We start from the raw sequence: 24285 nt of genomic DNA on the forward strand, positions 1-24285 counted from the left end.
TGCGATTCCAACAGAGCCAAGCTCGCCTGCACTGCCGGGCTGACGTGGGAAACAGCGTGCACTGCTGAAGTAGCTGATGGTGCGAGTTAGCAATCGTTGCTATAGTTGTCGTTTCGTCATTCTTGTCGGCACAAAGTAATATTTACTTGCAGAAGGCTTTTATGTTCCTTTAGCGAACAGGGATGTAGCACGGTATGTACTAAGACTCATTTTCTTATGCGGCGTCTTTTGGAGTCGAGTGGCAAGTCTTATTGTGTAACTGACACATTTCAAGGGTGCCTTCGCTGTCGCCCAGACATCTGGACTGCATACTGACACGTGTACTTGTTTATCTTTTTCGGGTCACCGCTTTTCACCGTCAAACAAATGTTATCGCTCAGCGCGGGACGCGACAGCATGCATGTTATCGATTGTTCTATCCGCTGCTTTTTGTCGCCGAGCCTCGTGTAATCTGATTGCATGTATGCGCGACGCGAATGGTGTAGAACTTTTTGCAAGACACGCGGGTACCAGTGATTACTCTCGAACGTTCGATGGCTCATGTATAAAAGCTGACGCGCTTGACCCGCTGATCAGATTTCGACCGACAGTGTTCGCCGCTATCGTTGTGCTTTAAGCGTAGCATGTTTTTGTAGGCGCAGGTTCAGCCAATAAAAGCTAGTTTACTCATTCACAGTAATGCTACTGTGTTCTTTGTCGTCACTACTACGTGAAAATACCGACGCTTTCTTGCGTACACGCATCATTTCAAAAAAAGGACGCGGTCGACCGCTATGTTCATACCGCGGCGTGTTCTAAGAGGAAGACAGGCGACCCACAAACGGGGTATCACCGATTTTGGTCATTCTGACCATTTTTTGGGCATTTTCGTAGATGTACACACACTTTATGTGGGTAAATAACGTATGTAACTTGGCATTCTGTTGGCGTCCACACTGCCTGTGTATGTATGTACGCCTAGCACTATGGCACACCATAAAGCAAGACATGCAGTGGTGAAACGTGATATTTGCCCTAAAAACTACACCTCATGCCCTATTCGAGTCATGCATTTTTGTGCGTACTCATACTGTTTTATTACTTATTCACTTTACGCCACAGGTGCAACGGTTTCAGGCCAAGGAGGAGCTTGTAAAGGGCTGCCGAAGCTCTTCTTCCAGCCGTTCGTCACGCTGAAGAAACCTCCGGGTACAAAGCAATCACCAGCGGGCTCGATGGCTAGCTGACGATGACAAAATATGACGGCGCGTACACGTTGTTTCGGTCTTGTCTCACACGTTGCTTGTTTGGCCGCGAGTCTCGCGTGGGGCGGCTGTCGCGGCGCCTGCCAAATTGTTTCTCGTGGCCACCGCACGATGGCGCCACAATGCATCGCAAAAGGCGGCGTTTATATGAATGAGACAGCGGCGCGAATCGCATCTAATTTCTAGTTCGTCGCATTCATGTATAAATGTCGGTAATACGCTGCGAAGGCGAATCGCATTAACGCGCCAGGAGAGGGTAGGTCGAATCGTCTCACGCGGTGCCCGCAAACGCAAGCTTATCGCATCGAGGGAGAGAGAAAGGAGTCAGACGGCTGCCTCCGCATGCCTCCTTTTGACCTCCTCCGCTCACCCGCGAAATGCGCTCGCTGGAAACCGGTTCCGGCTTGCTGCGCAGGAAGGTGGATGCGCCAGATGCGAACACGGTCGCGTAGTGCGGCGAGCAATGCTCCACGCTACTGTCGCATTCACGTAAACGCAGCTATTCACTATAGAGACTGCGCGAAATGCTGAAACTATCTGCGCGAGAAATACTCCGTGTCGATGTGCGTGCATTTAGCTGTCGCATGGCAATCACAGTTTGCTCAATTGCTACATGAAAACGAAAGAAGAAGCCCAGCGCGCGATTATCCTTTCACTTCAACACGTTTCATGTGGCTCCTTTTAAAACATTCCAAAGCAATCTTGTTCTTGATTGGCCTGCTTCTCGAAGAACATGAAGTCCTGCAAGGAAAAGAAGTACAGAGTGTATTTCGAGCTAGAGTTCAACAACTATGGACCAGAAACAATGTCATGTGACTTCAGGCTGCACTTACGACTTATTTAAGTATAGGGCCTGCAAAATTGATTCGCGGCTGGCCTTTCCTTTAAGCTAGGAAATTTTAGAGACTGGACGAAGGAATGTGACAAGCACCGCGCCTGAAAGTTATTCTACATATTACTCATACAACAAGGATCACACATGCAAGATAAAGATCTGTAGTTTGTTTTATATATACAAAAGCGCCAAATTCCATTTAAGATCATCATAAAGCGCTGGTGCTTGCACTGCAGCTGGTATTCCATTGTTATTATTATTGTTTTTAAGTGTGTTTGGGGTGGGGAAGTGCTTTACCGCGGTGTGTCGCACGTGTAATACGAGTTCTAGCCACAAGGTAAGTTCAGTTTGCTCCAACAACGCGGTGTGAATTTGGCGATTTAGTGCAAATATCCATCTATAGCGGCAAGTCAACGCTCTTTTCCTTAAGCCCACTGCACTGAATAGATAAAACATCGACTGCATTTGCTGCGTAGAAGGTTCTAATTATTAACGCCGCGTCTCCGAAATTTGGTTTGATATTTCTTTTTCGAATAATCGGAAGCAACACTTACGATTAGGAAGGCTGCGCCAATGAGCACTCCCTTGATGCTCGTGTCCATGTCCATTGGGAACGAGATACCGAAGTTTTCTGCGTCCGTGAAGGCCTCCTTTAATAGACCGGACCACTGCTTAGAAATCTTCCCGACTTGCGTCTGACCATCCTTTGAAAGGACCTGCGCGTAAGAACACGATCACAGGCATTGCTTATAGTTCAGATTTGACATCAATGCCCAAAGACTGATCTTTCATCAAGATATGTTTACCGGGTATAACTACTTTTTTTTAATGAAGAAGAAAAAGTATATACCGACGATTACGATACTCCCTAATATGAAATTTGTGCGTAGCTGTATACGTGTTTTCATCTCGCGATAGATTGGCTGGCGCGGACAATCTGTCTCGTGCGGAACGTTGCAAACGGGGCGAAGTGTGGCACGACTGCCTCGCTAATCGGAAGATCGCGAGATGCAGCGCGTAGGTGACGCGTGGACGCGACTCACAGCAGCCACCGCAGACAGACATCCGCTCATGAAGCGCTTTGTTGCCACATGTAGTATCGGTGGCGTCACCGGTGAATAGATGACGCGCGCTATTCTGACGCTATCACGTAGCCATCGTCGCCGCAAAGCCCGTCTAGCGCGGCATACGTTTTCCCTCTCGCGCCTTTTGCCATACCCTCCTCCTACGTTTTCCGCTTCATGATTCCGCTGTACCCTCCTGCTCCGCTTTCCTGCTCGCGCTCTCCTCGCTATCGCCGTCTTTCATCCACGCTTAGCGTTCCCTCTTTCATCCTTCGCTTTGCTCGTTCGCTCGGTTACGAGAACGACGAGGGATGACGCCGAGGATCGCCGCAGGAATGGGCGCCTAAAGAGCTGCGCTCTAAAATATGCCGAGAGAGCGAATGTTTAATACTCACTCGAGAAGAAACGTTGAAGCATGCACAATGCTTAGCCGCTGCTGCTGCTTTAGTTTTCTTGGCCGAAATGCTTTCACGCGCGGATAGTTACCATTATCGCACCTTTTGCGATCACTAAAGGCTCCTGGCAACTAACCAGCGCTAACAATCTATTCTACCAAGCTTCGTTTCTGAGCTCAGCAGGCGGGCTCCTCTTACAGGCAATAGCTTGCGACGCCCCTGAAATAACTGCCCTTTCTTGCGTACGTGTGCGCGCATACGCGCCGGTTCAATAAAGAATTTACGTCGAAGCTGGCTTCTCCGCAATTAGAGACATTGTGGGGAGAAGCCAACATAAAAAAAAAGTTACGTCATAAAATTAAAAAAAAATTCTGGGGTGTTACGTGTCAAAATTATGATATAAGGCACGCCGTAGTGGGGAACTCCGGGTTAATTTTTGACCACAAGGGGTTCTTCTGCGATTCACTTCGTCTTGTCCGCTTGATCGCGCCCCTTTGTACCATCTGAACATCGGGATCCTGTAGTCTCACTGTAATGTGAAGCTGTATTGGGAGCCGCAAGTGGTGTAAGCAACGAAATAGCGACGACTACATATTGCAATGCACGTAAGATTCGAATTCCAAGCATTGGCAGCCTGCCACAGGCATGCGCAAACTGACGTGGAACACGACGTCTCCGCAGCAACAGTTCCAGCGACAGGCAGGCCCCTCGATGCGCAGCACCGTCTCGTGCATAGAGTTCTCGATGCGGAACCGCGGGTAGATGATGCTCCACTCCTGCACCACGTAACCGATGGTCGTTCCCGGCGGCGCCATCACCTCCATGGTCTTTGTAAAGGAAAATGAAAAAGGAGCAGTGTGAGACCATCTGTAGCGAAATTTTCGACCGCGTAAGAAGCCTAGTTCGATGGTTTAAACCAGGACTGGCCATTTTGAGCTGGCAAGCTCAGCGCCTATAAAATGCACGCTAACGATCGTGCCTGCTAACTAGTATTTCCCTACGCGCCGCGGAAAGTACTTAAATTTCAAGCCAAATGACGTCTGCCCTTCTCCTCGAGGGCGCCGCGCTCCCAGCCGGAGAGTCGATGTCAATAGCACAAGTGCAACTACGTACATGGCAGTGCTGTGATGTCACTACCAGTGACACATGGCTTCGAGAATTATTCAAGGCAACATCAGTTATTTGTTTAATCTGTTGCTTCAATAGACGAATGAACGTTTAGAGCAATAATCAGACATACAAACCGAATTTCTGCGTGTTTTTATTTTGCTTCGTACCATAGCAAGAGAGATGTACTTCCGTTTCCTCTGCTTGTTACCACGTCGAGTGGTCGCGCACGCAGAGAACGAAACTATGTCACCTTCTACCATGTTCCAGCGCCGCGATCATTATCCTTCATCCTGTCGTGTTTGCCTCAGTGCTCGTGATTGTGGCACTGACTTATACCGCTAATCGGTGTTCTTGTGCAGAGCGCGCAAAATCGTCCGCTACGCGAAAGAGACAAACAGCTCGCGCTCGGAATCGTTACTGGAAGTGCGTCACTCAGTAAAAACGCGCGCGAGAGAAAGAAAATTCACCGCCTAAGCACTCCATACAGATGGTTAACCAGCGAAGCTCAAACGTGTGGCCCCAATATTTATCACTGCATGGGTTAATCCCAACGGTTAACTAAACAACGACTTGGTAGGCTGCCGAACCCTCGGTACGTAGTTGCTGCTTGCGCTAGGCTGCACGAGTCTGTTCTTGTGTTCGGGCTGCAGCATCGGCATGGTGTAGACGAGCTCGTTCCCGCGGTTCTACTCGCGGCGTTGCTGATCGAAAGCTGCCTGCTCCTCAGGAGTACGTATAACGCGCGGCCTACCCATTTCGGAGCCAGGGAGAAACTGCTGCATGCGCGCTCGGCTGCGACGGAGAGCAATGACGTCACTATTGGTGCAGCCAATCGCGCGCCTCTCTTTCTCTTTTTTTTTTTCGCGCATGCACATGGGGTTGCACCGGTGGTGGTGAGAACTTATTTATTGCCAGTGAAATTGCTGCGGAGAGGCTCTAAGTGGTCGGAGGTTCTTGACTTGCGATGGGTGGGGCCCTCAGTTCAGGGCTCCGCTTGCGGCAGCCGCTCTGTGGGCCCGGTCCCTCAGACTCAGCTGATCTTCCAGGCTCTCGTTGGCCAGCAGCTCCTCCCACGCTCCGTTGAAGGGTGTTGTATGGGGGTACGGCAGTGGAGTTTTCGACGTACAGGTGGCAGACGGACGGACGGACGAATCGGCTAGCCATATACAGCTTCGCTATAAAATAAAGAAGGCGGGGCCCGTACGTATTCGTCACGCGATCCTCCGGCTCCGGTATGGTAGAACGCAGGGAAGGGATTTCGCTTGCGGTTGCTACAGGGGGGTCTTCGTTATCTACGAGTATGTTGGCGGTGACGTTCGCCTCCTGAAATCGTAGATTTGCGACACTTCAAATATTTCTTATCTCTGTCATTAATGAACTAATTTGAAAAGTTTTTGCAGTAGAACACTCCTTGGAGGGCACGTAACAACTCCCAGCGTAAGACCAAAATTTGCTGTGTGTCCCGGTGAGCGTCCCATAATTATACAAAAGAGCCTCCGCGCTGATTTTTTACGTTTGCAGTACGAGTGGATGTGTCGCAAAAGAGCTCGCATAAATCGCCGTTTTCGATGCCGAAACATAAAAATAAGGAAGAAAAAATTTAGAACGCGCCAGGTGCGTAATTAGACAGATCGACTGTAGAAAGGCGCACATGTCGGAGCGGCTGGGCTCGTCCTTGCGAACCTGAACGCACCACTTCTTCCGTTTCTCACAGCTTTGGGGCAACTAAATACTGCACGAAGTATTTAGGAATCAAGGTGCAGATGCATAGTATTTGAGCTGCACAAGATCGCGCAATTGCTATCGCCATGTTAACAACATAAGACTATGCGTGGGGAATAATCTTGGGCTTATTTCACGAGCACCGACAACGACAAGATTTACAGGGAAAGGTGGTCCAAGTGTATTGATTCCTGTGCAGAGAAATTAAATGACAGTGCCCATGTTATTTCTTTCTTGTTATAGATTTGTAGTCTTACAATATGAAGGTATACGTAAAATTTAGGCTTGTTTCATCCGTTCTTATGCCGATATATTAGTAAATTAAATACCCTGTAGCCCATACCTGTAAACTTACTGCTTATTTCTCACCTGCGCGGACAGTATACACGCTTAAAACGCTTCGGTACATGATTCAAGTCACGTTAGCTGAAGTCGAGTGCTCCCAAAACGTCCGCGTTATTTAATTTCACTCGACAATTTTAGTGACAACTTTAGCGACATTAATGCAAGATTTAGCGGTAATTTAGCCACTTCGTTGCCTCAGTTAAGCGACACAAGCCAAAAGAATACGGCGACACTGATTTCGAGTGCTATAACGTCCCAGTGCCTTCCTACTGAACGACTCAACCCTGTGAATCGCGTACGAGCTTGGCCTAGATAATACGCCGGCGCAGAGGGCGTTCACACAAAATCGAAACGCCCGCAGATACGAATTTGACAAAATGCGGGCGGACACAGACAGGATGTGCTACACGGATAGAACGTGCATGCACGTTCGACAAAAACTGCGTGGGCGTTCGAGCAACTGCTGCACACGTGAGATCATGGCGTCGCACATGAACGTGGCAACTTTTTTCGGTCCAACACCACGCTTACTAACCTCGGCGTTCCCGAGGGGTCTATACTTGGACTTATATTTCTTTATATAAATGACTTGGCCTCCCAGTTTGTGTGCGTTCCTCAAGATACTGTTACAAGAGCAGGGCAAATTAGAACAGACAAGAACGAAGGAGGCAGGCCGAGGCGTTCGCCCCGTCTCTTTCGTCTGTGTATGTGTTAATTTGCGCCCATCTTCTAATACTTATGTCTCACCAACTAGCCCAACAAGAAGTACTCCTACCCCAGTACTCTGTGGAGACGACACTAACCTTGTAATCGCTGTACGCGAGGAATACAACCTAATCAATAAGCTTGTCTCTGAATTATAAATGTTGCACCGTTAACCCAAGGAAAACAGTTTTTATTTGATATCAACCTGAAAAAGAAATACTATCCATTCATATGTCATTTACAATAACCATACTATAACCAATCCAGTGAAAAAAATAGTTTTTTGACCTTGTTAGAGATAGTGATTCAAAATTTCACCTTCATGTGCGTTCTGTAGTTCTTAAGGCATTATATGGTTCGCACATGCTATAAATATGTCTAAATAATTTCACTCCCGACATGCTTATGAACCTATATTACGCATTTTTTTCACTCTCACATTAATTAGTGCACGTCCATCTGGGTTTGCACATACAAAACTCATTTGTCCCCCCATGTTTACACTCTAAAAAAATGTCTCTGCATTATAACACCCCACAACGCGCACATTAGGAGCGAAGATTTATTTAAAGCTGTGAACATCCTCAGTGTTTACAATTTGACAACACAAAATATCGCCGGCATTATGCATCAAATAGTTAATGTAAACTCACCTCAACAGTCTCGCTTTGCCCCTCACGTCGTGCTGTGGAAGGTGCGTCGCGCTATTGTTTTTCTCACTGCCTAAGATAACCGCTAACCACGGCTGAACTATACATTACAGTTTATAGGCGCCTTAGTTCGGAACAGCCTTGATAACAACTAAGTTCTACTAACATTGCATACATTCCTGGAAAAGAAATAATAGTTAAGCAACCACTAATTGACAATGCATAACATTGCGCGCGCATGTATGCAACCTCACCTTTTTTCCCCTCTGAAGATTGTGCTGAGAATGCGAAAGAAAACTGATAGGAAATTAATATAGGGTGTGCAAAACTTTATTTGCTACTACAGCTTTCCTGTTTTACAGTCAAAGCTCGTTATAACGAAGTGGTATATAACGAAATAATGGATATAACGAAGTAAATGAAATTCTTCCTGAAAACCCCGCAGAGTCATAGTGCAGAACATGCAATGACGAATATAACAAAGTTATTCTGGCTTCCCCTTCAGCTTCGTTATAACTAGGTGTTACCGTTTACTTTAGCTGTTTTTGTTTTAAGTAATTACGCTGCAGAAATAGCAGCCGCCATAAAAGTGTTTTTTTTTCTTAATAACAATCAGTAAGGGACCCTTTAAAAGTTTGTTGGATGCCAACAGCGTTTACATTGTAATTGCATTAAATTTCTTATGCTAAATAAACTTTAAGACTGTGACCTCGCAAGACCTCGTACGCAATGCAGCGCTGATGGAGAGATGTGATGGAGAGATGTGCGGCATACCTGTAGGCAGCAGGGGAACCAGCAGCTGTCACATCGTAGCGGCCGTTCGATGTACATGACCTCGCGCTTGAAGTTGTCCAGCACCTTAATGCCGAACGGCCGGATAGGGCCGCAGCAGTTGCGGGTGCAGCAGTCGGTGTCTGCGTAGGCGTACACAATTGGCACGCGAGGCTACTGCAGTCCGGCTTTCTGGTTTTCTTTTTAATCTGTGCTTACTGTAGGATTGCGTAACTGACAGAAAGCGTACCATGAACACGTACGTAAATGTGTACAGACCGGTGCACTAGGTCATTATGTGCTCTTCATAAAAACGAAGGTATATAACGGCCATAGTGAATGCTCACAGTTTGGAATTCGAGGCCATTTACGAGTACGCCATAGGCGCATCTCTCTTGCAGCACAATCAGCGCTAAGAACAAAAATAGTGCTAGAAACTGGACACGGGAGAGACGCAAGCATGCACTGAGTGTGAGCTCGCGATGTCAACGTATAGTTTAGACAATTGTTTGTGCCGAGACCATGGATTTGTTGCTTCGTGATTGTGCTCAGTTTGACGCAGAAATAAAATAATTCTCCATTACATTAGTAGAATTGGACGACCGAGATTCGTCTTCAGAGAAGATTCCGGAACGCACACCTAACCCTTCATTTGCGCACGAGGCTATGATGACGTAATTGTATCAAGGCCGAAAGGCCTGCGTGATCGCCTTTGACTATGTGACGCTTTCCGTGTTCCCGCGTTTGCGTGCAGGCACATGAAGTCTTATTTTATTCCCTTTCTCATATTTTTATTCCCCGTACCCCTTTTCCTGTGTAGAAGTCGACCAGACGTTTTACTAGTTAACCTCGCTACCGTTATCTCTCCTTATTCTCATATTCTCTCTCTTGTCCCACGTATATAAGCACGTCGTATAAACATTTCACGTCCTTCTGTGAACTCCCTCTTTCATTCTTGCATCGATTTGCTGGTGGCAAGTCGGAACACGTGTTAATCGTGGTTGTGCCCTTCTATAGCAATAATGAAAGCGGGACGAGCCCTCGGCCATCAGTGGGAATAAAAAAAATGCGATCGCGAACGCTCGCATTAGTGTAGTGTAGGGCAGTCCTGATGATGCTGCCATGTCGGTAACGAGTACAAGCTTGTGTATGTAGTTGTCGGGATACACTGCTGCTCCACTCGACACGTTAAAGGGACGAGTTCCACCAAAATATTGTATTCTTTCCTCGTTCCTCTTTCCCGTCTGTCTAGGGGACGCGCCCCACTACAACGCGACATACAAAAAAAAAAATCATTTAGAAGACTGCACGACTCTGCAGCATCATTGGTCTCAAAAACCAGCGAAGCTATCACGCTTTCTCTTCAAAGTGGAACACGCCATCGTGATGCACCGTGGCTGTCGTGCTTGAGGTAAGCTTCGCTCTCGTTATATTTCATTGATTCACTATGCGATTGCATCCCGTAGCTGACTAGCGTTAATGGACACCCAACTCAGTATTGGAGCTACGCATGTGAGGCCTCCACAGTGAGATATACTTGGCCTTCATCCTTCATATATATATATATATATATATATGCTTTGAACCGGTGACTGACGTGGCCTTCAGTGTCGGAAGGAAGCGTCACCGACCCGGCGACGATGAGGAGGAAAGTCGCCGCATAACATAGCGAATGTCGCAGACGAGTGGTAGAAGGTGCTGTTGCAAGACCCTTGGTGGGTGCGTCTCTCCTTCGCGTGCCGGGCAGGGCGTCGACACGTCGCGTGCAATCGGATGTCGAGCTGCGCCTTTATTGAGCGTAACGGGACAGCTTGTTGGGCTGGATGGCGCGTGGCGGCGCTTTTGGACACGCGCGAGCATATAATTGGAACAAACACTAATGAAATGGAGCAAGGACACGCGCTAATTACGTTTGCCCTCGGCTAGTACCCTATTTTCGGGGCATACGGTCAGCAGGACACACACGCGTCTTTAAAAGACGAGTTTTCGCACAATGCGGACTATACGCCTATGCGGACTGAAAGTAAAGTTGAAATACTTTCGATAACCCCAGATAGTTGAACCGGTGTTTCGGTTACTTACGTTGATAGAAACTCAAATGTAGGTTACTAACGTGAGCAAGGTGCCTGACGTGAGGCAAGTGATTCACTGTCGCATCATGATACTAGGCGCTTATTTATGTAGAGCTAGTAACGGTAAAGTTAGTTAATGCAATTATGCCATTGCGGTGACTATAAGCAGTTTACGGTATTACCGGCGCGAACGTATATGTTCTAAACGACTCATAACAAATGCTGACGAGGGGGACTCCGCAAACATGTAATCCAAGCGAGTCGGGAGTATAATCAATCAGGTATATCAAATCAAATCACACACACACACACACACACACACACACACACACACACATATATATATATATATATATATATATATATATAGTATCTAGGCGAGGGCGCATACTTTGCCACTAATCATGGGAGCTTTAGAAAATGTTAAACAAAATATATCAATTAGTTGTTTTTTTATTAGTGCCTTAAGGACAGTTGTTCAGATGGTAAATTTGGAGGCAGCCACAATTTAGTGCACACCCTCATATTTAACAAAAAAAGTTGACACGTGGTACCGACCCTGTAAAAGTGGATGTCCAGCGAAGCTGTTGAAAACCACCACTACAACTGCTGAGGGGCGTATGCAATGCTTTGTTGCTTTAGAGTAATGGTAGTAATGGTATTTTAGAGTGCTGACAGCAATGGGAGTTACGGTAATTTTGGCAGCACGCCGACACCGGTCGTATTGACATTCCTTTTCCCTTTGCCGCTCCTCGTATTCGCGCTGCTCCTCGGGAGTCCCAACTATGCGTTGCCTACCCATAGCGGTGCTGCAACAACAATGAAATCGGTTGCTAGGCTGGTTCCTTTATATATGAAAGGCTAGTGATATCACTCCCCGCGTCGCCGAGGCAGCTTGCGCAAAAGCAATCTTTACCGGGAAACGCATGCGCTACGCGCTATGCGCTTCGCATTGTTAGCAGTAGCGCCTTATCATCGATCATGTAATTTGAATGCTCGTTTTGTGCTCATTGTTTATCGAAACGAATGCTCCGCTGTATGTTGCATGCATGATACCAAAGAAGGGCCGCTATCTTGTACACGTTCGAAAAGCCGACGTTCGATTTCGCCTCACGCGATTGGCCTAGATTGGCCTAGGCCGCGATATCGGAGCAGCCTGGACAACCGCGCGAGGCGAAATCGAACGTCGGCTTTACGAACTTGTACAATATGGCGGCCAAGGTATGCACTTTTCGCTTCAATCGCTGCAGGTTTGTTTATTTTTTTCGCGCGGATGCCCCACGAGATATCCCGACCAACTGGAGGCTAACAGCTTCGCTGCAAAAGAATATCAAAAGTCGCGCCTAATTATTTCGGGATGTTCTCCATCGAACTTCAAAGGTAAATCCAGCCACTATGGTAAACGAGCGCGCCAGCAACGCAGTGAAGGCGGCTGCGCTGCACCGTATGGAAACGTCCTCTGAAAACAAGCACGAGGAAGTTTGAACGTCTCGACCACAGTCGCGGCAGCTACTGATACGGTACGCTTTTGCCTGGCACGCACGTGTGACTGCGGGCCATACCGGGATTCGCCACCGCGAGATGCCACCATTCCAACTCTGCGCCACACAAGTTTTTTTGCGAAGCGTTTCCGTCACACGAAGCAGCGGGACGCGCTCGGTTTCTATGTTGCCTCGATGGAGCTTGGAAATTCGATTATGAATATCTCGAATTAGATTCGAGTTTCAAGATTAAAAAAAAATAAAGAAAATGGTGGATGCATTGAAATGTAACTGCCGTCAAGTTTCTGATTTAGAACACTATATATACCCGAACGCGCCGATAAAGAAAGATAATTTTTGAATTTTTGTTAATTAGTATTCTGAAGCTCACGTTACTATATATATTGTCAACGTATGTCTACCTCACCTAGGAACTTATTTTTCTTGTTCTAATCCAGTCATTGTATTGTCTGTTCTCGACCGCTGACACGTCCCCACGTGTGTCAGATAATTGGGGACGCTGCAGCCGCAAGTTATAACTTCTGTTAATCGAAGACTCCCGTACCTTCAACGGCGTAGAAAATGTCTTGGCCCATGCTGTTTTTGATAGCGTACTTGTTCGCCGTCTCAAAGCCCGTGAACACTGAAAAGCAAATTTAAAAAAATCAACAACGAATGTTGTGGCACATTACGAGACATAAAATGCAACTATACTGACACTTTAGTTGTCGTTTCTAAACGCGTCATAGAGTGACGCTTATTATTTGACTTCACACTTTGTAATAGAGCGCAGTTTTGTATTGCTCTTATTTTTTTTTCTTTTTATTTTGCTCTCATATTTCACACTTCTTTCCCGGCCCCTTCCACGGTACGGGGTGGCCAGCAGGAAATATCGTCTCGTTGACCTCTCTGCCTTTCCTTTGCCTTTATTTCTCTCTGTCGTACTCACAGCAATCCCGTTACTGATTAATGGATTTTCGAAATGTTGTAGCGAATAAAATAACGAAGACGACGACCCAATGGCTGCCTACTGATGTCACATTTCCCCATAAACTTTCTCAAAATTTTCGGTCTTCCGTTGCGCAATTTTCAGCACAAGCTTCGGGCTCTAAGTCCTTCGCGGCGCCTCAAACGCGAAATTGCAAACAGAGCTGTTTCAAACAATACCTAGTTCTACACTAGCTTCAACCTATCGTAATTGATATATATATATATATATATATATATATATATATATATATATATATATATATATATATATATATATATATATATATATATATATATATATATATATATCTGGCCTTCTTTTATAGCTGGTCTTCCGCTTGTGCCGATGTTGCCGGCTGCATGATGGGTCTACGTGCAGCTCAGGACGCGAGCTCTGCCAGCAAGTCCCCGTATAGGGGCTATCGGTATAGAGGAAGCGGCGTGTTCGCCCGCTTCCGCCAGCAACTTCCGCTGGCCGGCTCACGCTCTTTTCCACCAGTTACGATCAGTTCGTTGAGCCGCCGCAATATGCGGTGTGCATAGGGCGCCCCAGCTATAGCGTTACCCAAGCTGGTCAACAACAACAAAAAAAAAAACTGATCTAAAAAAAGAAAAAAGAGACACGGTGCAAGAAACGATTTTAAGACATATACCGTGTTCGGTTGTCGGAACGCTGTCAACTGCACGCCGTAGATCTGATAATATTATCTTGCGCCGTGAGTTCTAAATATTTTTTGTTCGTTGGACAGCTTGGCTAATGTTAGCTGGCACACACAGTACGTAGTTATGGCAGGTATACAACCCAACGCCCTGTTTATTGCTTTCAATAAACGTACGGTATACGTGTTCTTCGTTATAGAGTTGCATGTTTGTACCTACACTGCGCACAAATTATTGGTGAGATATCAGGGACTTTCCAAACCTGCTGGCCTGAGTAAATTTTTATCGGAACGCAGAAAAGTTCACTGTCGTATGCGTGCCCAAGAGCGCACGCAGCCTCTTTAGTTGCCCCCACCCCCCTTATTGCGCACGCCTCGTCACACGTACATGCAACCTCAGCCCTGCCGGATGTTCCGAGCGGCCGAATATCGCACGGGGTGGGTTCGAATGCCGCTCTCTTTGTCGGTGGTATCGCACTCGCTCCACTTGTAGAAAATGGGAGCGTTATCACCGACGCTTTCGGCTGGCTCGAAGTACACGCACGCAGTCTTTAACGACCTGGCACAGTTATCGTAAACCACGTGAAAGCTGTGCAACGAAGTGACAAGAGCTATTTTCTGTCTGACGCAACAACGTGCGCACCGATGAAAGTTATTTTTAGTGGTGCTAATTGGATTCTTTTTTTTTTCGCTGTATTTCCACGTGTTTACTCGCAGACATAACTTCAAATATATTTCCTTATTACAGAGCCACGACGTACATTTGTGCGTATCGTAAAGAACGTGCTTTTTTGGAGTTCGTCAAGCTTTTATATTCCGCCGAAGGTATTGCGCTGCCGCTGGTGAACTTCCCATGGGGACTCCAGCAGAACGGACATGAAGGCACTTGCGATTCGAAATTAACCGACAGTACCGACTACGGATACTCCAGACAAATTGGTGCTTCACCTGTACTGGTGTACTTTGTTGGCGTGGGACCTATAAGTTCCGAATTTTAAGGACCAAGCGCATAAATATACGCGTGGTCTTTTTCAGTTAACAGACCTATCAAGTATGAACTGATTCCAGCGTTTGTAACCGTACAAAGACATTTAACGTATTCGTAACTATCGTAACATGCTAACATCATATTGGCTGTAAGTGACATTGCGTTTGCTCATGAAAATGTACGAATGTACGTGTGTGGCGTTTCGCACGCTTTCGGCCTTGAGCGAATAACGCACTTTTGAGACAGGCATACAAATGAAACTTCTGCGTTTTATACTGGCGCACCTATACATTTTAGTTAGTTAGTTAGCTGGTTAGTTAGTTAGTTAGTTAGTTAGTTAGTTAGTTAGTTAGTTAGTTAGTTAGTTAGTTAGTTAGTTAGTTAATTTACGCTCATTTTAAAAATTGTAGGTGTATTCATTTCTTGGGTATACGGACTCAAGGAGGAGGAGAACGCGGAGAACGCCGCTGAAAAGAAAAAAAAAACCTACTTGAGCTATCTGGTGGCTGTTTACGGTGGCTGCAACCATAAATTGATTAACCAAATAGCATAAGTGAGGTGCATTGCGTGTTTTTCCAAAATCTCCATGGACCGTTTGGAGATACCTGCCAATATTGTTCGGCTTCCGTATCGACAGCTACCATAAAACACCTTTTGTGGACCAAGCCTTGGCCCCAGCCAGATTCGGCGACGGTATACATATATACCTGCCAAACAGTGGGACTTCATCTCGCTGGACTGCAGGCGCCAACCTGCGATTTTTGGCTCCATAAGCTCTGCCACCGAGCCCTGCTGACGTATATTACCGAAACCTGCCTGAATTTGCGCACTTAATAATGTGTGCCCCTGTACAAACATCAGAAAAATTTAAGGTCAGTTTTCCCATGCGCTCTCTTCTTCAGGAACACAAGTTGTGTTGACGGGTAAAAATGTATTGCAGTTCAAACTCGATTTAACGAAACCCGATTTTACGAAGTTCCCGATCTAACGAATAAATTACATTCCCCGGCAGGCAGCCATAGGGTTCAATGTTATCATCAACCCTAATTAACGAGACAAACTTGGCCGAACTTGGTTTAACGAAGTTTTTCCTGAAATGAGTGAAAAAAGTGATGATTTCTTTCTAATTTCTACACAGACAGGTTCTTCCTCGAGCGTGCGCTCTAGTGTTCGCTGAAAGCTGTCGCGTTAAAACATCTAGGCGCCATGGTGGCATCCATAGCTTTATTTTGACGAGGCCGCACGCCACGGCCACGCACGGAACAGCCGACTCAACACCGCCTCGGCAAAGGCGGCGCTGGTTGCTTTCGTTACTTCACGGTTTATGCGACAGATGACTGGATTAGTGACAAATACAATGCCGCGGTAGCCTTTGCGTGTCGCTATGTTACAATTTTAGATTTCGAAGAACAGAAAAACTCCTTTCTCGATTTTACGAACTCCCTATTTAACGAAATAATTCGAGTGTGGTCACCACTTCGTTAAATCGAGTTTCAGCTGTAAAGCAAAAAGAAAGAGGGGGGCGGAAGGAGAAGTGAATGGATTTATGGGGTCTTATAACTTCCCGAAACTGCGAAGTTTATTAGGGGCGCTGTAGTGGAGGGCTACGGAGTAATTTGAATTTCTCTATATAACGTGCAACCCTATATAGCACGTTACACAAGCGTTTGTGCATTCCACCGCGCACCATCGAAATGCGTCCACCGCGACCTCTGGCTCATGCAGCGGAGCTCCATAACCACCGCGACGAATGCGTTGTATAAAAAAGACTGCACTATAGGTTACGAGGGAAGAAGATTTGAATCTGCAGTTAGACCTTGATTTTAATTGCCGTCAGTGTCGAAGCGTCGCGAGGGAAGAAAGGTGGTTTTCGAACTATACGCACCGAAAACAAAGTCTCAGCCCCGTGCACTATATGCTATATGCATGCCATACCTTCCAGCAGCTGCACTTTCTGCTTGATGATGATCTGGTCGACCATGCCAAGGTACTCGAGGCCTGGCGGTATGTGCGCCGGGTTCATCATGGTTGCTGCCGCAGTAGATCAGGCGCTGCAGGCGTGCACAAACTTAGTAAGATCGTGAGCGGTACGCATATACATGGTGTTTCAGCGAACACTTTCAAAAATCTTTAAAAGTTGGCTGTGGCAGATATCACAATTCTAGTTTGTGAGCTGGTCTACTCCAAGCGGCGGACAATTCTTGCACAAAAAATTTATATGCAAAATCGACTAATTAATAAAAATTTACTAATTAAGTTTGTAACTAATTACATTATGGCCCATATTGCAATTTACAAATTCTAGCCGTGGAGTTAGCAAGGCGGACCCACTTGGAACGAATTTTCAAGATGACACCAGTTTCGAGATATAGATTCCCGAACTTTGCGGAGAAATGCATTGGCGTTCCAGTTAATTTGTTAACAAAACGTTGCTTCATGCACTGAATCACACAACTGGAACGCCAATGCATTTTTCCGCCAAGTTCGGGAATTTATATCTCGAAACTGGTGTCCTCTTGAAAATCCGTTCCAAGTGGATCCGCCTTGCGAAGACCATTGATAAGAGTTTGTAAATTGCAATATGGGTCATAAGATAATTCGTTGAGAAGTTAATTAGTGAATTATTGTTAATTAGCCAATTTCGCATTTCAATTTTTTTTGCAAGTAGTGTCCGCCGCTTCGAGTAGACCGGCTCATAAACTTAGATTGACCTATCTGCCACAGGCAAACTTTAAAAAATTTTGAAAGTGTTCGCTGAAACACCCTATTTACGGACAAGCCTCGCGCGAGCTTCTATGCAAGCGCGTCCGTTAAGCAGTCGTCGACGCTGGTGTCGACATCGCGCCATTTCGCTTTGCATGGCACACGAGTGAGTCGACCAACACATCGAGGTCGTGAGGCGCTGAAACAATGCTCACTACCGCTTGTAAACACGTCGCCCTAGAGAGTACATAGATACCGTTCCGAAGGATATTGACAAATTGCGTATTGTGCTTCTAATCGAATCACTAAAACGTTGAAGCGCTGATGTCGTTGCGGGGCTCTTATTTCTGTCGTCGCTGATTAGAAGTTGGTCGTGGGCCACTAAATCATATACATACAGACTTCGTCCTCGCAATCGTTTCCTCTCTCCATCTCTCTCTCCATTTTGTTTGAGAAATAAATCAAACGTGCCTGGCGAAACTCGCCAAACGTGTCGCTCACCTGGGCAGCTGTCATCCGCGGCTATGTATACGCGATAAACGAGCGGACGAGTGTGTATATCGGTGAGGCAGGCGAAACTGTGTAGGCGAGAAGGCGTGACGGGCCGCTGGGATGGTTGGACGCGCATGCAGACACGCGGAGCGGCGGGCCGTTTCTCGGCATCTCCGATGTCGGAGGCGTGTGCACGCGACGCGAGCCAAGCGTAGAGCCTGTTTTCTCGTGCGTCGATCTCGCTGAAGACAAAAAAAAAAAAAAAAAAAAGTGTAGCAAGCCGCAGCGCGGTTGCTGCCGCTTCACTGTTCGGTGGTCAACTAACGGTATAGTTCACCCGGATTCTGTAACTGGTAGGCTTTCCAGCGTTAGCTTTCTTTTTCGGAACGCTAACGCCAGAAGAGGTCATTTGCTTACGAGCGTGGGCTACTAATTACCAGCGCTTGTTTGTCACGCCACTTACATTGCACTCTTTTCGTGTAGATAATGAGTACACTGAGTAGGGCGCGTTTCTTGCCTAGAGGCAAAAAAAAAAAAAAAACTACTAAGAGCGAGAAAGCCTCTGGCATCCCAGACGCTCTTTTGCTCATTAAAAAGAAAGAAAGAAAGAAAGAAAGAAATGACATCGCACGCTTCAAATATTCCCGGCCACCCTGCTATAGCGGTTTCGCGGGTCTGATTCTTGCATATTCCTCCAGTCCGTGCTTCTCTTTTTCCCATGCAGCAACTCTATTCGCTCTCTCATGTGATTTTCTTTTAACACTGTATACGTGCTGACCGACGTCCTTTTGCAGACTCCTTATTCTTGCGTTTTACGGAATAGTTGCTAAGTTGCTATATTCAGATCTGTGTGACTTCGACTGTAACGTTATGTGATGTCCTGGTGTATATTCTGCACTTTCTTTATCCATTGTTAACGTTAATTGTTCTTATTGGGCAACTTGCTGCTGTTACGTTTCGCCTACGACGCGCGGTATAGCCGGCGCGGATGCAACGGACGCCGGGGCTTCGTTCAAGGCGGCGGACATTTTGGCCCGTTCGGAGCTCCCGCAAAGCCTCCCCGCCAAGCGCGTCCAGGCGTGTTTCAGTGCCACGTGTCTTCGTGTGTGCGTGTGTGTGTGTGTGTGCCCACGCTTGTCAAAGTGCGGCAGCCGGGGAGAGGAGCTCCCCAAGTGTGAAGCGAGGAGGTCTGACAGGCGCCGGCTTGGCGGATGCGTCACTACACTCGTCTCAACGTGTCTCTCAGCTCGTCCGTGCCCCGCCGTCACGTGGTCTCGTCACGAGGCCTTCCTCTTGCCCTCGACTCCGAGAGTATAAGAGCAGCTGCCTCCGGACGCCGAGAGAGAGGCTCCGATTTCTTCCGTTGAGTTACGTGCTCTCCCGTCTCTCCACTTCGGTCGACCTGACCGCCCGCTTTTTTGCGATGTTAGAATAAACAAGTTGTTCTGTTACCAGTCGACTCATGCTTTGCCGGGACCTTCGGATGCTTCCAGTTGTGCCCCAGGCCGCCAGGCCAACGCTACCCTTGGGGCTTGCGACCCATTTGCAACAACGGGCGTCAGCGCTGAGGTTGCAACAACTCGTGCCAGCGGTGCGATTACAACACTGCGCTCTTGTTTCGTGCTAATCGTTCCTTTTCTCTCTCTCTCTCTCTCTTTCATATGTGAGCTTCTTCTGGAGCGCGGAGGGAAGGGGCCGTTTATATGGCTATGCACGTAACATAATATGCTTCAACTTCCTAACTGATCCACCAATTAAATAAATGAATAAATAGATAGATAAATAAATAAATAAACAGACAGATAGTTTGGCGTCTACACACACACACACACACATATATATATATATATATATATATATATATATATATATATATATATTCGTGAAGTAGTCTCGACACGTATCTTTTACCGAATATTCGCGTGTCCCACTTCTTTGGTCGCGGCTGAGGTAAACTTTAACGCAGTAAGGCCCATGCTAATAGAAGCGACGCAAGAGACCGGCGGGTGGGCAGAGGCGTATCAACGTCATAAGCAAGCATTCCCCTCGTATCGTCAACTCTTCACCGCTTAGGCACACGGGGATTGATTTGCCTCTGAGTAATCGTCTCATATCGGTCGCCAGCGGCAGCTGCTTATCTCACTCCGTGTGGGCGACCAAAGTGCAGCTCGACAGTTTGTGCTCGCTGGGAAATCCAACGGGCCCGCCCCCGCTCTTTGCACAAGGAAGTCTTGCGCCATCGTTGGGTGACGTATGTCGCTGAGTGCTTCGTGCGGTGGACAGGTCCGTTTCCTTTACATCCTAATGGCCCGGAGGTGATATGCTGGAAGCTATAGTTGCAAATTGGAGGACTAGGAAAGCATAACTCCGCTCTCTTTCATAAACGACGACCGCTATTTTTTTTTGTGTGTGCCACAGTTGACTGCGTAGTTTTGGCACAAAGGCTAGTTAGAAACAAAGCAGCATAAACAATAAAAGAATGAAAAAGAAAAGAAGAAAGAAAAGAATGTAACACGACGAAAGTCAGTACATAGAACCATTTACACAAATCCAGGGGCGAACCCACATTGTTACGGAAATGTGCATAAACTAATCTGAGCACTATATTAGCTGTCAATGGGTCCTTTCATTCGCAACCAGCTGTCAAGATTCAAACACGAGTTCTATCCTCCCTTACAAATCTAGAATAGATTTCCCGTATACGTCTCTTAAAGGCTTTTTTTTTTTTTATCCATGTGGGTTTTTCAGTGCGCCTGTACTCAAGGGGCATCAGTATGAAGCGGAACACCTAAGCGATATCAAAGCAACCACTACTGTAGATGATGTATGAGGTGAGATGGAACGTGACTTGATGATATGCGCTAAGTGGCCTATGTTCGAACAAATATGAAATAGTACCGTTTCAATTCAGCGCTGTGAAGCAAAGTCATGTTTACGATCAGAAACGCAAATTAGGTCTTCCCTTTCATATAGTGGTCCATCATGTATATACGTCAAAAACCACATTTATTTCGTAGACAATACTGTATATACGAAATCGTATGGTCGCACCATGTCATTGTATGACCACAAGTCCTATAGATTGTTAACTGCGCACGAACTTTATGGCCTTATAGACAACACACAGCCTACTCATTCTGTTTGTAAACAATGTATGATTGACCTATACAGGCTGTATACATCCTGTGCACAAAAATTTACTGTTGATTATCTTTAGATATCTTTTCCTCCATCCACTTTCAATATACATTAAGAGACTGACTAAATACACGTCTGTAAAGGTGCAACACCTGGGTATCTATAGCTTCAACCGAGGGAGCTTTACCAAGCTATCACGTGCATACTTAGACACACAAGTATGTGTGGCTATTCCTATACATTGGTACCGACGGGGGCGATATGCAAAAACGCCCATGTACATCGCATTAGCTGCACGTTAAGGAACCCAAAATTAAGCCGGGATCTCTTGCTACGGCGTGCCTCATAGCTTTATCGTAGTTTTGACGCGCTAAACGCCAAAATTTAAGTTAATTTTACAGCTGGTACAAATAAGGACCACAGGTGACCGAGCTTCTAGCTGTGTGTAAAGCTCGCTCATAGAATTCACTTCAGCCCAGTGCGATGCGTGCCCACGTTGCGGCAACAGCACATGCGCACCGTTAATGTATCGCTTCACTTTATCTGCACCAGTTAAAAAAGAAAAAATTGCCTGTGACAGATGGCACAATCCTAACCCTTGATCTAAGGTACTCATGAGGCCGCCATTACTTCTACGAGAAATCAAGATGCCTAATTGAATCATTACCATAATTACGCTAAGCAGCATTTAATTTATTACTTTACGGAACACATTTCAATCTACGAATTGTAGCTCATGCAAGGTATGTCGACTTAGGACGAATTCTGAGGATGGCACCGCGATTTCGAGATATGCCCCGCCAAACTTGCGGTAAAAATGCGCCGTTGTTCCGCCTACTTTTTTAAAAAAGAAAACGCTGTTTTATGCATTGAAACACAAAAGTGACTGGAACGCCAGTGCATTTCGTCGGACACTTTCAAAATTGATATATCGAAACTGCGAATTCGTTCCAAGTGTACTCACTAGTTACTAATCATTGTGTACTCACTAGCTACGCTTCATAGACTGAAATACGTGCAGTGAAGTGAATAATTAAACTGTTAATTAGCGCAATTCTGTTAATTGTTCTATTAACCATTCTCGCAGAACTAATGGCCGCCTCATCGAGTAATTTAGATCAAAGGTTAGAATTGTGCTAGCTGCCGCAGGCAATTTCTTAAAACTTGGCGCAGCTAGAAAAAACGAGCACCTTGTATATAACTACGTATACATTTTACAAGACTATACTAGAACATACTGTGCAGGTATTCAGCTGAAGTAAATTTTTTCTTTGATAACAAGGAGGTAGCAGCCGCATAAAAGGGAAAAAGAAAGTGCGTTTGATCACCGCAAGTTTGGTCACAATTAAGCATCGCAAGACAACCGATTATCCCAACCTCCGAAATTATAGTCGATCGAACAGGCCTTGGGCATGCCCGGCTGCGATTTTACAGCTACAGCGCACATGGCAAAAATATAGACAAAATTTAATTGTGCCCTACTTAAACGCCTCTTCCACGTTGAAAATGTTCATTTCGTCTGAAATCTACTCTGAAGCAGATTGACATCGCAACAAAAAAGAAGTATACGAAGAAAAGCGGTGGGAGGAAGGGGTTGGACGGGGGGGGGGGGGGGAGGGGGCGAGGTGTTGTAGGCGGGGACGGCGAGACGATTGGCTACACGTGCCGGACACGCTCATGTACGACGGTGATTTAGATTAGGAATACTTCCGGGTATATTTGTACACATTCAGATGTAGTATACTGTCGGCGCTTTTTCTTTGTCTATGTCGCCTCGAATGATCGACGTTGTCTGAGAAGCCAGGTATGTACGCCGCATGTTCGCCGCTTATTACAAAAGTTTGCTCTAATGCTTGCATGGCGCGCTCATCAATCGTTTTTAGTCGCATATAGCAGTGTTGTGGACACTAGGAAATGGCTTACCGGTGCCGCTTGCCTAAATATATACATGTTTTAAGAAAAAAAAAATGAAAAAGAAAGCAGGGTCGTCGCTAACCGTGCGCGCGGATAAACAAGCGTAGAGGTACGTTTGAGAACTTCATTGCCTCATATATTTGCTGCTGCGCACACCGATATTAATTGCTGTTCATTCAAGCAAAAATAACGCGAAGCAACATTTCCAGCCAGTTTTTTGAACGCACATCCGCTTTCGTTGCCAGTACCACATTCAAAAGAATTGCACGCCAGAAGCGGCTCAGTCGCTCGCTCCCCACTCACCGCTGCTCTCCTCAGTCTTGGTCGTACAGCAGGAAAACGCGAGAGTGCCGGTTTGAGGGCATACAGCGGTAGGCGATAAGCACCGCGGTGTCAATAGGTGGCGGTTGCTGTACCAGATATATCTACAGATATCGAGTGCCGGCATGGGGTCGACGGGGACATCTAGTGCGACATGCACGCGACGTACGGGCGACAGGAAAGGCTGCATCATTCTTCAGAAAGATTACCTCAAAGCCTCGAAGGACAAATACAGTTTATGAAATGCGACTCAGTAAGTGCGCTACGTTTCTGAAATTCTCGGTGTGTTTGAACTGGAGGAGACACCAAAAGAGCGCATGCATGCGCAACCGTTCGAGCACGCATCATTTGTTGTTGACATTTGATTTGCAACAACTTCAAAACGAAATACGATGCAGCGGCAAGTGTTTCCCTGGAAATGGTTTTAGTGCCCTATCAATATCATTTCAGCGCAAATGAAGCATTTCATCTCTAAATTAAAAATAAAGCAGTAAAAATAAAGTCAAAGAAGTGGTTGATCACGAGCGAGCTACCTCTCAACAGAAATAGAAGGGACGTTGACACTGCGCATTTCTTTTCTTTTTCTCTTTGCATACATAATATTTCAAAATTTCATTACGCGACTACGGACACAACTGCAAAAAGCTGAATTATGATCATGACCATCATAACTTATCAGCTCGCCC

At 46.2% G+C, this 24285-nt stretch overlaps 2 protein-coding genes across 3 annotated transcripts in view; one reads left to right on the forward strand and one right to left on the reverse strand.

Annotated features, from left to right (window-relative positions):
• Positions 1–1051: 1051 nt before the first annotated feature.
• LOC126542385 (phospholipid scramblase 1-like) lies at positions 1052–23673 on the reverse strand. The gene is made up of 7 exons (XM_055077222.2): positions 23582–23673; positions 16967–17082; positions 12960–13037; positions 8845–8984; positions 4198–4365; positions 2634–2795; positions 1052–1985 (listed from the first exon to the last, which is right to left on the reverse strand). The coding sequence occupies exons 2-7, from the start codon at positions 17055–17057 to the stop codon at positions 1926–1928; spliced, it is 699 nt and encodes a 232-aa protein (XP_054933197.1). The 5' UTR covers positions 17058–17082; positions 23582–23673; the 3' UTR covers positions 1052–1925.
• The window catches only part of scramb1 (scramblase 1), a 34956-nt gene continuing 33734 nt past the window's right edge, over positions 23064–24285 (forward strand). The window contains exon 1 of one of the 2 annotated variants that reach the window (XM_055077220.1): positions 23064–23168. The gene's annotated coding sequence lies outside the window, so the exon portion shown is untranslated. Of the gene's footprint in view, positions 23169–23764; positions 23853–24285 lie in introns of those variants that run through there. The other variant, XM_055077219.2, reaches the window with a different exon arrangement.

Source organism: Dermacentor andersoni, chromosome 2 (genome assembly GCF_023375885.2).
Source record: "Dermacentor andersoni chromosome 2, qqDerAnde1_hic_scaffold, whole genome shotgun sequence".
NCBI classification, from domain to species: domain Eukaryota; kingdom Metazoa; phylum Arthropoda; class Arachnida; order Ixodida; family Ixodidae; genus Dermacentor; species Dermacentor andersoni.

Excerpts from the sequence above, each read along its gene's own strand:
- LOC126542385 (XM_055077222.2), bottom strand. The coding sequence starts at position 17,057 with ATGATGAACCCGGCGCACATACCGCCAGGCCTCGAGTACCTTGGCATG. Across the intron at positions 13,038-16,966 it reads GAAAGTGCAGCTGCTGGAAG|TGTTCACGGGCTTTGAGACG; the intron begins GTATGGCATGCA and ends TTTGCTTTTCAG. Across the intron at positions 4,366-8,844 it reads GGTTCCCCTGCTGCCTACAG|ACCATGGAGGTGATGGCGCC; the intron begins GTATGCCGCACA and ends TCCTTTACAAAG.